This window comes from Myxine glutinosa, chromosome 14 (assembly GCF_964187855.1).
Source record: "Myxine glutinosa chromosome 14, kmMyxGlut1.1, whole genome shotgun sequence".
Taxonomy (NCBI): Eukaryota; Metazoa; Chordata; class Myxini; order Myxiniformes; family Myxinidae; genus Myxine; species Myxine glutinosa.
This window is the reverse complement of record NC_136274.1, coordinates 6,430,726-6,443,364: the sequence shown is the minus strand read 5'-3', so window position 1 is coordinate 6,443,364 and position 12,639 is coordinate 6,430,726. Positions and strand designations below refer to the sequence as shown.

Below are 12,639 nucleotides of genomic sequence, written 5' to 3'. Positions count from 1 at the left end.
GGTTCTCAATTTCCACTCTATTTCGTTTCTGAAATAAAACAATTTTGTGCACACAGTGCGTAGTTGATAGTATGTGTCAGGATTACAAGGTGAGTGCACCCGTCCCTGCAAGTCATGCAGACAATACCTGCCGCTTGGCAGGGACACACCCTGGGTTCCACAATGGCAGACTCAGCATGGCCGCTTGAGCAGCCACGAAGCAAGAGAGCAACTGAGAATCATGCTTCACATCATTTCCCTCACCTGGAACACAGCAAAGGACGGCCAACAACCTTGATGACAAACTAAATATGTTCAGACATTGTAGTTACAAGATACTAGTGGGGTCACCGGTGGGAATCCCACGGGCATGGAGGCGTATCGTTGTGATCGGTGCAGCCGTTTGTGCGGTACCCGGGACAATAACGTTAGGCAGGAGTCCAAACCTGAAAATGCTGGAGACCAAAGCTTAAATTGGAAAAACAATATCGCCTATTTTACTCCAGGGGGTCCCAGGATTACCCACCCAAAATTTCGTTTCGATCGGTTCAGCCGTTTTTGTGGTACCTGGGAATGGACGGACGGACAGATAGACAGACGGATGGACAGACAGACAGACGGATGGACATTTGGTGAATTATAGTTAGATGGTGCTCGACATGTACAAGGTGCATTTCAAAATTCCAGAGCGTTTACATGTTTTATTTCATTTCAGTTATTAGGAGGACTATGGGTAGTGCCAAGTTTTTCAGAGGCACCATTTTAGTGCCCATCCCAAGTTGCCCTAACGATCTTAAGAGAAAACCACAAAAGTGTAGTTTTACACGACGTACGGTGTAGGTCATTAATGAACTGAATGGGTAATGATGTAATGATAATGATACAGTCATTCCTCTGAGACTGGCTTGGTTTCCAGACTCTTGAATCCCAATGCTGAATACTGCTGCCTTGTCGCGAGGTTTGAACTCGCAATATCTGGCGTGTTCGTCGGTGAACCACCAAACCAGGATTCCCTCAAACTCTAAATGCAAATGAAAACAATATTTAGCCAATGAGAACCCTATGGCCATCTGTTGGGTTCTTGTTGGTCAAATATTATTTCCCCCCCCCCCCCAAAAAAATTCCCTTTATTAAGGCCATTTTCCCTGCTAGAGTGGGGGTTAGCCTTGTGGGCCCAATGACAATCATCATGGTTCCCTTATTGAGGCAATGTTTTCATGGCCGGATGCCCTTCCTGACGCCAACCCTTTCGTCACCTCTTACGACGCGCAGGGATACGGTGTACCTATTCTAAGCCGGGGCACACACCGGCACATTCATCCCAGCAAGCTGGTACTCAATTTGCCGACCTCAGAAGGATGACAGGCTGAGTCAACCCTCCCGGCGTTAATTCAGCGATCGACCGGGATTCGAACCCAGGATCCTAGGATCCCAAGCCGGCACCCTAACCGCTAAACCAACACCAGGCTTCATTTCCCAATATATGTGTCAACATTTAGATTTCTCAATAGATGTTAAAAAAGCAAACGTTTCCGAATGAATCCTCCTATTAATTTGCAATTGGTCACTCGCTTTGACACCAATACAAAATATAATTATGTACTCCAGGCATCAAAAAGCGACATATATCAAACAAGCAGTTTCAAATGGAGCACCTCGCCACCATTAGAGTATTTTAAATTGCATCAGATGTGGTAATAAATGTAAATAGTTTCTCCTAGGTTTCCGGCTCAATGATAGAAAACACCGTTTGCATTTTTGCCTTCTCCATCCCTACCCCGTTTAGAATCTCGTGTGGGCATGGGAAACTTGGTAATCTCAGGTAAAGTAGGGCATCCTTCATAAAATACAGGTGAGAAACAGTCTAAAGTGAACCAATTGTTATAGCTACAGGGTGGCCTGAAAGGCCTTTACCTCTGATAAATTTCTCAGATCTCCCTCCTTCATACACAAGATGTGTAAGAGGACTTGGCTACAAAGTCACTGGTGCAAGCGGAATGATGGAGCACACATATGGATACAATGATTAATTAATTATTGTAAGTACTGCAAAATAAAACCTGTATTTTTAAATAGCTTAAGAACTTTACGAAATAAATATAAATAAATAGATATAAAACGAAATAGGTACTAATAATATAATACTAATATATAATACTAATAAAATATAATGCTAATAAAAAATAAACTCGAAACGAAATAAATAGCTTTACTGCAGAGGGGAAAAGCGACTCTCAGGCCTACCTGTACAAACACACAATACTTGCCTGAATAATATATATATATATATATAAAGATTGTGTAAAACTTTCGGCTTTTCTACAAAATGCACTCGGACTCATTTCAAATAGCTAATGCCGCACAGGACAGATCGGTGAACAACGACGAGATACGAGAATGCAGCGCAATAACAGGTGAATAAACCTACCGGTGACCCTGGAGGCACTCGCAGGTGGTCCATGGAGCAGTTTTTCCACAATGTGCTTGTGATGAGATAGCAGGCTTCCATAGAAGGTGGACGAAGCCATAGATGGATTGGAATCCATCGCCTCAAACACACGAGCCAGGCACTGTGACACGAGCAATATCCTCATGATCAAATTGTTTTTGCAATGCACGTGTACACATGTGAACTGTATCATTGCACACAAAATCAAGGCTTATCAAAGAGCAAAGCGACAGAGGACGAAGTTATTTTACTTATCACAAAGAAGTGGGAAATAGTGCAGGATGGAATGGTGAGGGGTTGTAGCGACCCATGGGTCCCCCAAGCGAGACCTGCATCAGAATCTCCTTGCTCCAGCCGGTGACGTCACCGGCGGGGAACCACGGCGCCAGAGTGGCTGGTCATGTGACCACCAAAGCGTGCCGCGCGTGCGGGTATAATCAGCTACACCTGTTGATCACGTGACCACCGAAGCACGCCCGCCTAAGAGGCGTGGCTTTCGGTTTCGGTTTCTGGTTGTGCTTTATAAGGCAGCCCGATAAACGGGCTTTTCAGAGTTGCAGACTTGCAGTGTTCCCGAGTTGGTTTTACGAATAAATATCTTCTCGGACGAGTTTGTGCCTTGCCATCCTTTTGTCCGTATCATGCTGGAGCCCGGGCTCCTTCAGGGTCATATTTACCTGGGTTGAGTGACATTTCATGTACCAGAGAGGTTGTGTTGCCTCTTGATCGGCCTTGAGAAGAGGTGCACCTGCTGCAAAACTGTCACTGGGACGAGGAACTAGTCAGGAAAAAGGGAAGCGTCGAAGGCACGGGACAGCCACATGTTGAAAGAAAGAGTCCCGAGCCGTCTCGGCTTCCAGGCCCCGATGCAACGATGTAAGCGGATATCCAGAGTTGAATGACCAAGACAGAAAGTAAACTCATGGTGATCATTTTTTGAAGAGAATAAAAGAAAAGAATCAATGATGTAATCAATCAAGCAGCTTGATAATAACTCCGTCACCACAATCCTCAGGAAATACTCCAATCTGAGATATGCTGGACTATTCCTTGGGTGACCTGATAGGTCTGTTTGGTCTCTTGTTGGCCTCCTTGGCCTGAATGAATTGGCACACTCTTCACTGCCGAGGGACCTAAATGATAAAAGCCAACAAAATCTTCTCCACGAGGACATCATCTGAGTGAGGAATGCAGATTCTCAATAAATATGATTTTAAAAATGAAAAATAACAAAACTTATATTTGTTTCCAAATGTGTTTTGCCGAATCGTGTGCTCCCCCGGACGTGTTTGGCTGGGAATTCAGAATTTCCTGGCTGTATTTCTCTGCCGTTGGAATCTTATTTTGCTTTTGCAAACATAATCTAGGATGTGGGAATGGGGAACTGCCTCCTCACAAAATTAAAATGGGGGAGGGCAAATGCAATTTCTCCCCACCCCCCGAAAAAAGGAACAAGAGGTGGTATGCAGAAGAAAAGGGAAAAAGGAGGTGTGACTGAGGACAACATTACAGACAAGGAAGGAACAGTGCAAACTTTATTTTACGAACCCAAAGTTTTCCCCATTTAATATTAGCACGCAGCACTGAGCATGGGCATCGATCCAAGGGGATGAATGAATGAATGAATGAATGGATTGCTTTAAGGCCATTTTCACCGCTAGAGAGGGGGTTAGCCTTGCGGGTTCCATGACAATCATGGTTCCCTGGTTGAGGCAATGTTTTTATGGCCGGATGCCCTTCCTGCGCCAACCCTTAGTCGCCTCTTACGATGCGCAGGGATACGGTGTACCTATTCTAAACCGGGATACACACCGGGATAAGGGGATGAGAAGAGGAAAACGAGTACATCGAATCGCTCAAACTATCAGAATATTTGCGGCAAATTTATTTTCTGGCATTCCTGCCAACTCCAATTTCCTTAATTTATTTTAGTGTGATGATTTTCACTGCCATATCTCTCCATAGTGCCTTCATTGAAAAATTCTAAATTTCCTCTAAAAATAAAAAAATCCTAAAAATAAAATTCCACTTTGACAATATGGGGTATTACATGTAGATTAGTGACAAAAAGATGTCAATTCAATCCATTTTAAATTCAGACTGCAACACAAAAAAATGTGAAAAAGTCAAGGGGTGTGAATACTTTCTGAAGGGTGTGTGTGTGTGTGTGTGTGTGTGTGTGTGCGTGCGTGCGTGCGTGCGTGTCCTCAATTGTTGGCCACACCTTTTGACCCACAGGACTCAAAATTGCCATGACGACTGTTCGCTCCCCTCGGATGGTTTTGCACTTTGCCCCACCTGCCTGCCCCAATCCGACCCCATTACTCCCATCACCCCCTTACTGTGTGTGTTTATTCCGATTCACCAGCCACACCTCTTGACCGACGGGGCTCAAACTTGGCATGAAGACTGTCCACTCCCCCATGGCGGTTTTTCCCAATAAACCTCCTCCCCAACCCCCACACTCCCCATACTAACCTAACACCACCCCTACAATGTGTGTTTGCTTCTATATACCTTTCACCCATGTGGCTCACTCACACTTGGCATGAAGATTGTCCACTCCCCCAGGATGGTTTTGCACTATTACCTGCTTCTCTAACAATCTCAAACCCCTCACCCTCCCCCTCTCTCCTCCCTCCTCACTCGCTCCTCACCCCACGACCCCACATACATCTATATAGATTAGCAGAAAAATTCCATATTTTCACATCATTCATCCTTGAATAATGTCGCCTGTGTATCGAACAATGTGTGCGGAATTGCCGACGTGCAAGTGCCGATACCTGAAGAAGGTTCAGAATATATTGTTACGGATCACGGTTTAGATGTTATGATGGGCCGAGCGGATGGTCCACCGCGACCTAACAGTTCCCCCGATTCTTCCCCAACTCACCCGATTCACCCAGACGTTGGCCAAATCGCGCTACGCTAAATCAATGATTGGAAAGGACACAACGACTGGGATAAATGAAACGACGCAAGGGGTACAGTTCTCAAGACCTCCGGAGGAGGATATAATTAGTGGTGGAGAAAAGGGGGTAGATTACAAGGTAGAGTGAGGTAAAAGACACAGAAGAGATAGGCACTTAGTTACAATCTTATCTTATCCCCGACAGACCACAGACAAACGGAACAAGGCTGACTTACACAGGGATTGATGGCAGGGAAGGACAGGTCGGTTGATAGCACAAGGTGCACCTTGGCTCGGGGACAGGATCAAGCACGGTCCAAAAGATGCAGGGAGGCCTCACAGCGCTCGGAGGTGGCGTCTTTCTTCTCCGAGCTCAGCGCGCATCTGACGTCACCTCCCTCTTCCTGCGCATGCTCAGCGGGGAGTCACACGCCCTCGGCTGGTTGGCTCCGCCCCAGATGGGACCGGTCCGCCGCTTCTATTGGGTGCGGGGGTTACCGGGCTCCGCCCTTGACGAGGAGCTGACAGCGAGCCCCTACTTGGTAACCCCGTCGAGCACATGTTTGATGGCGGCTCGTTGGAAAGGCCTGGTGCCCTCCCAACACCCCCTACCAACCAAGCCGGAGTGAGGACGCGCACTCCCCGCGCCGCCGCCGTTGTTGTTGTTGTTGTTGCTGAACCGTGAGGAAGAGCTGCGGGGAGGTATTGGGAGGTCCTAAACTTCCTAACGGTGCCATACAATCACATTCTGGTGCAACGAAGAGTCAGTATTAATGGAAATGAGTCCTTAACTGACATAGACTAAGAATAACTAGCAAGATGTCCTATAGTTGTCTACGTGAGATGCGGTGGACCTGGATGCGACATTTAATGGGGGGAAATAGGGGGAGGTCGGGTCTACAGAGTGTTGTTTACAGAAAATGGGACTAGGGAATGGGGGATTGGGGATAGTTGGGAAGTATTGAGGAAATAGGGGAATATTTACAAGCGGATATGGATGGATGCAAATCCCATATCCGCAACATTGCACCCTTCTCTACCTCGGGGCGTCCCGACCCGATAAATTTTTACCTACGTTAGTGTGGCACTCAGATGTAGTTCCCTCTACTATTAACTCAACCCTGAGTGCGACAGTTTTACAGATGTTCACAAATGAGTAAATATGTCCCCCTGCGACGTTGCACCCTTCTCCTAACAGAAACACACCCACAGGATAACCGAATCGCGGAAAGCATCCTCAAACTAAACATACAGCCGGTAGGGAGCATCATTTACAATTGACGCTACTTTATTTACAAGACTAACCCAGGACCTGTGATTGTTCTTTCTGGGGGGGAGACAGTCTGCTCTGCATCAATGCACCATGAAAGCACCCAAAACGCACCAATACACCCTCAGGCACCAATCGGTGCCCAGTCATCATAGTTCGTCAATGTTCAATAATAAAAATAAACCAACAACCCCTAACCCTGCAGGTGGTCTCTTGCTCTTCGGCTCCCTCTGCTGGTTATTATTATTGTCTTCCAGTTGTTGTCTTTCTTTCATTTTCTTACTGGCGGCCTATTTGCAATAAAGTGTGCCCAACGTGTCCATTTTATTTTCTTTATTTATGGCCCACAGGGCCGACTACGTGTGGTTCACCTGTGGGGCATCGGTGCCCTGTGGCCAAGGCCCGCCAGCAAGATTTCGGGCCCTCATGGCCGGTTCCAGCAGAGGGGCCATGCCCCAACCCATGGGGTCCATAAATGGTGCTCGGCCACAGACATGTGGTCCATAATGTGGTGCATCGATGCAGACAGCTGGTTCTGAGAGTTCCGGGCGCACAATGGCCGACTCACGCACGCTCCCCTCGGCGCCCCATGGCGCACAGGTCATGTGGGAGACAAAAGGGGGACAAGAGAAATGAGCGAGGGGTAAGGTCACAAGGGTACACGTCAATAAGGCAATGCAAGGCGAAATGCGCACGGAGAGCGAAATGAGAAAGCTCGTCCCTACCGTACGTCACCCCACTGTCACCTACACTACCCTTGCCCTTACCCCATATGTACAAAATCTACACATTACCAATCCGTCGCTACTGTCACGTCTCCCCATATTTCCTCTATACCAAATTCGTCACCACAATCCCTCTATCCAAAATTTGCCATCACCCAATTCGTCATCAATCCTCATAAGTAGGAAGAGATGGAACAACAAAGCACAATGTCACACCCACGTCATGATGCGTCTCACATTCCAAACATCTGCACAATAAAATAACAAAACATGGCATGGTGTGGAGGTACGTCATCTCAGGTGAGTGCATGTAGATGGTGCGAGGAGACTTCAATCCTAACTATCCTCTAAATGACATTAACACACTTTACACTACCCGGGGTCTTTCCCTGCCAATCCATTGGCCAACTTACTCTATGGGTTCTAAAAACCAATTCCCATTGACCAAACTGTGGTGCTTCTCAATTTGGGGTCTCACTCCCCCGATTCATCTCCCGGTGTCCTCGCACAATTTCTGGGCTGTGACGTGAAGCTCTCCCAGCAGGTCTACCCACCTGCACACCTCCACCACTGTAGTTGCCACCCGAGCTTACCTGCTCCTTAACCTAACCTATCTACTGGGGAAGGCCCCTCCTGGCTCTGTCACCCCACTCGGTGCCCTCTGGCACTGGGCTACCCGGGTCCGTCCTCCGGATCCTCGGGCCCCATCCACAACTACCGGCTCCCAGAGCCCACCTGCGGCCTCACCTGGCCGACATCCTCACAGTGGTGGAGTGCCCAAACCAACTACACACACTAACAGGCTACACGCCCAGCCATTTCCACAACACTAATGCACCCATCCAAATACCATTCTTTCACTTCGCACCACAGATGCCAATATCCAACCACAATTTACCTATACCCTCTACCTAACACTTACACTACCCGCCCCGGGTATTCGTGATGGGGGTCCACTCTTCCCCCATTCACACCTTCGCACCACCCACTCCACTCCATCGTTTCCACCATACTCACTCCACGACCATCCATTCCAATACTCCACTTATTCCACACTCCATGTCTTCCACACAACCATTTATTCCATTCACCTGTTGGTGCACACCTGTGCACTCACACCTGGTGCCACCTGCACCCTTCTCTCCCCCAAGCGCATTCGCGCTGATCCACAACACTCACTACTCCCTCACTGCTCCACACACCTGTCCAGTTCTCACACAGCATCATCTCATCTAACTACTCCCCTCTGAAACTTGCGCTTCCCAGTCGTCCCTTTAAACTATTGCGCTCCCTCGTCATTATCATCCATACTAATCTACCTGCGTCCCCACTACAGGTATCAGTCACTAACTAAACCTTAACGTTACCTAATGTCAATCTCTTCTAGATCCCTACACACAATATCCTAACCCACCCGGGCTAGTTTTCACTGCCATCAACCCCATAACTAGTGCTCCTTTGCCCCCCCCTCGCCGTGAGGGATGGTGGATTGCCCATCCCACCACATCGGGGAGGTCCCACTATCAATTTTGCTCGTCCAAATTCCAACCAATTCAAAAATTTTCCATTTACTGCCAATTCTACCCACTATTATAAATTTCGTATCAAATCACTACCATCATCATCACAGTCCGCTATATCCTAGCCTCGGTGCGTCATGACATCATTAAACTCGGTTCGTAAAGCCGAGCAATGAATTCGGGTGGTTTGGTCGCCTGCAGGTTGAATCCGTCCGGCTTTCGGTTCAAGGGAGGTGGTTTGGTTGGACCGAGGTTCCACGCACCATCTCGGCGCGGCACCTTGCGGTCCCGGGCCCGATGGCTCAATCTCCCCCGGTCGGAACCCCGTCCCCACGAGGGGGCACCCTTCCGCTTCCTCCCACTCGCCCTTGAACCGGACCGGTCGCCTCGCCCGCCAAGGCCCGGACTCGACCGTGCGGGGCGGGGCCAAGCCCGATTCGGCAACGACGTTTCGAAGAGAAACGACGCAGCTTCGATCCGCGCCGGGCCTCGCATCCAACAAAGCACACCGTGCCCCGAGTGCTCGCATCGGCTATCCGTCGCCCTAACCGCTAACCCGGTTACCGTCGATGCTTCACTTGCATGCTCACACGCATACGCTACCCCCTTTCACCCTCACAAAACCCGGCGTTCCAACGCCGTCCGTACATTCCACCAACGCACTCCCTGTTACAAACCACACCTCTCGCGCACACTCTTGCGCACACTCGCCGCTCGCACACCTCGGTCCACACCTCTCCTCCGTTACGTCCTCCGTAACACTCACCATGGGCGTGCACTCTTGCATCCACCCACTAACGCGCTCGGATGGGCTCTCCCACACTCGCGCTACCACCAACCCAGGTGTGCTTCCTCGCACACCCTCTACCATTCCAAGCGTGCATTCTCGCACCCGCTCCACCACCAACTCACTCTCCGGGTCACTCTCACCCTCGCACGTACACTCCGTACACCCCGACGTGCATTCTCGCTCGCACTCGGTTTCACTCCCACACTTTATAACACACCCACTCGCCGATGCACACTTTTTCCTCACACGCGTGCCATTTCCACTCACACGGGACCCTTTACCAACGCCCGGGTGCCATATCGATCCCAATCGCGCGACAATTCCTTTGTCGCTAAACATCCATTTACAAAATCTCCCAGCACAATACACAGCACGTCTCACCTTCGGGGTTCTTCTTCCTCCCTGCACCAAAACCTGCAAACTTCCATTCGGGTTAAGCACCGCATCGTGATGTGAGCAGGGACTTTGCACATTTTCCATTTCTCCCTGCAATTCCCGGGCTACCTCCGTCATCTCTTCAATTTTAATTCCCAGCACTGCTTTGTCTTTGTTCCCCTCGACGACCGTTGGCTTTAATAAAATTCCCTCTACCTCATCGGTCGCCGGCTTTTCCAAACCCCGTGTCGCGATTTCTACCCCCGTCATTGTTCCCGCGCTTTCCTCCGCTTCGCTCAACCAGCGCTTTTCGACCCGCGTTACCTCCTCGTGCACCCCTGGGACCCTTTCGCCCACCATGCGATCCATGGTCTCCCCACATTTTTGCATGCGGTCACCCATTCTGTTGGTTATTGCTTCAATTTGGTTTCCCAATCCGTTCGTTATTGCTTCCATTTGGTTTCCCAATCCGTTCGTTATTGCTTCCATTTTATTACTCAATTTCTCCCCCTCTATTCTCAGCATCTCGGTGAATTGCGCCATGAAGTCCCCCACATCAAAGCCCGCTGCTACGGTCACGGGCGCGGCAAAATTTGGTGCCGCTGTAACCACGTGCGCGAGAGCGCCATTTTGTGCACCTGATACCCCCTCAACCCCACCTTCTTTACTCTCCTCCACCATTTTCCCCACTTCTTCCCTGGGGTCCTGGGTCGATTCTACCCCACTCTCCTCTACCGGAACCCAGCCGTCTTGATCTGCCATAGCGCGACTTTCAAAATTCGGGTTTTTGTAAAACAAAAGCAAATTTCGGTACTTTATAATTTTGACCAAATTTTTTCCTAGATGTTTTTTTAAAAATTTGGTTCGGGCCTCAAATCTCACTCCCCGACACCAATTGTTACGGATCGCGGTTTAGATGTTATGATGGGCCGAGCGGATGGTCCACCGCGACCTAACAGTTCCCCCGATTCTTCCCCAACTCACCCGATTCACCCAGACGTTGGCCAAATCGCGCTACGCTAAATCAATGATTGGAAAGGACACAACGACTGGGATAAATGAAACGACGCAAGGGGTACAGTTCTCAAGACCTCCGGAGGAGGATATAATTAGTGGTGGAGAAAAGGGGGTAGATTACAAGGTAGAGTGAGGTAAAAGACACAGAAGAGATAGGCACTTAGTTACAGTCTTATCTTATCCCCGACAGACCACAGACAAACGGAACAAGGCTGACTTACACAGGGATTGATGGCAGGGAAGGACAGGTCGGTTGATAGCACAAGGTGCACCTTGGCTCGGGGACAGGATCAAGCACGGTCCAAAAGATGCAGGGAGGCCTCACAGCGCTCGGAGGTGGTGTCTTTCTTCTCCGAGCTCAGCGCGCATCTGACGTCACCTCCCTCTTCCTGCGCATGCTCAGCGGGGAGTCACACGCCCTCGGCTGGTTGGCTCCGCCCCAGATGGGACCGGTCCGCCGCTTCTATTGGGTGCGGGGGTTACCGGGCTCCGCCCTTGACGAGGAGCTGACAGCGAGCCCCTACTTGGTAACCCCGTCGAGCACATGTTCGATGGCGGCTCGTTGGAAAGGCCTGGTGCCCTCCCAACACCCCCTACCAACCAAGCCGGAGTGAGGACGCGCACTCCCCGCGCCGCCGCCGTTGTTGTTGTTGTTGTTGTTGCTGAACCGTGAGGAAGAGCTGCGGGGAGGTATTGGGAGGTCCTAAACTTCCTAACGGTGCCATACAATCACATTCTGGTGCAACGAAGAGTCAGAATTATTGGAAACGAGTCCTTAACTGACATAGACTAAGAATAACTAGCAAGATGTCCTATAGTTGTCTACGTGAGATGCGGTGGACCTGGATGCGACATTTAATGGGGGGAAATAGGGGGAGGTCGGGTCTACAGAGTGTTGTTTACAGAAAATGGGACTAGGGAATGGGGGATTGGGGATAGTTGGGAAGTATTGAGGAAATAGGGGAATATTTACAAGCGGATATGGATGGATGCAAATCCCATATCCGCAACAATATGTATACCAACACTTTGACCTTCACCCATCCCAACACCCCCAAGTCCCCCACAACCCCACCCCTTCCCATCTTCACCCCCCAAACTCAGGTTCACCTGGGTGACCAGGTATCTCCCTCACCCCTTACTTTCTACCCCCGCATCCACTCCCCTCCCCTCAACAAACCCCTTCCACATTCCCCCAATTCCAACCTACTTCCCCACCTCCTACCCTTCCCACATACTCAGATTTCCCCAGGCATAGAACAGGTTGAGTAGAACAGGAACAATTGAGTACCAGTTCACTGGTAATTCCCTGCTTGTCGTTAAAGGCGGCAAAAAGGGTTGGCGTCAGGAAGGGCATCCGGCCGTAAAACATTGCTTCAAAAAGGGGACCGAAAAACAACAACAACCACAGTTCCCGAAAAAGGCCAACCCCCGCTTGTGGGGAAAAATGGCCTCTAAAGGTGGGTTTTTTTTTTTTGGTTTTTTTTTTATAGAACAGGTATAAAAAAAAAAAACCACCTTTTAGAGGCCATTTTTCCCCGCAAGCGGGGGTTGGCCTTTTTCGGGAACTGTGGTTGTTGTTGTTTTTCGGTCCCCTTTT

At 49.4% G+C, this 12,639-nt stretch overlaps 1 protein-coding gene across 1 annotated transcript in view; it reads right to left on the bottom strand.

The window, feature by feature from the left end:
* STK36 (serine/threonine kinase 36) overlaps positions 1-12,639 on the bottom strand; it is a 128,642-nt gene that overhangs the window by 26,000 nt on the left and 90,003 nt on the right. The window contains exons 15-16 of the mRNA XM_078768054.1: positions 2,408-2,549; positions 128-243 (exon numbers count right to left, since the gene is read on the bottom strand). Coding sequence (XP_078624180.1) covers positions 128-243; positions 2,408-2,549 — 258 coding nt within the window. The remainder of the gene's footprint in view (positions 1-127; positions 244-2,407; positions 2,550-12,639) is intronic.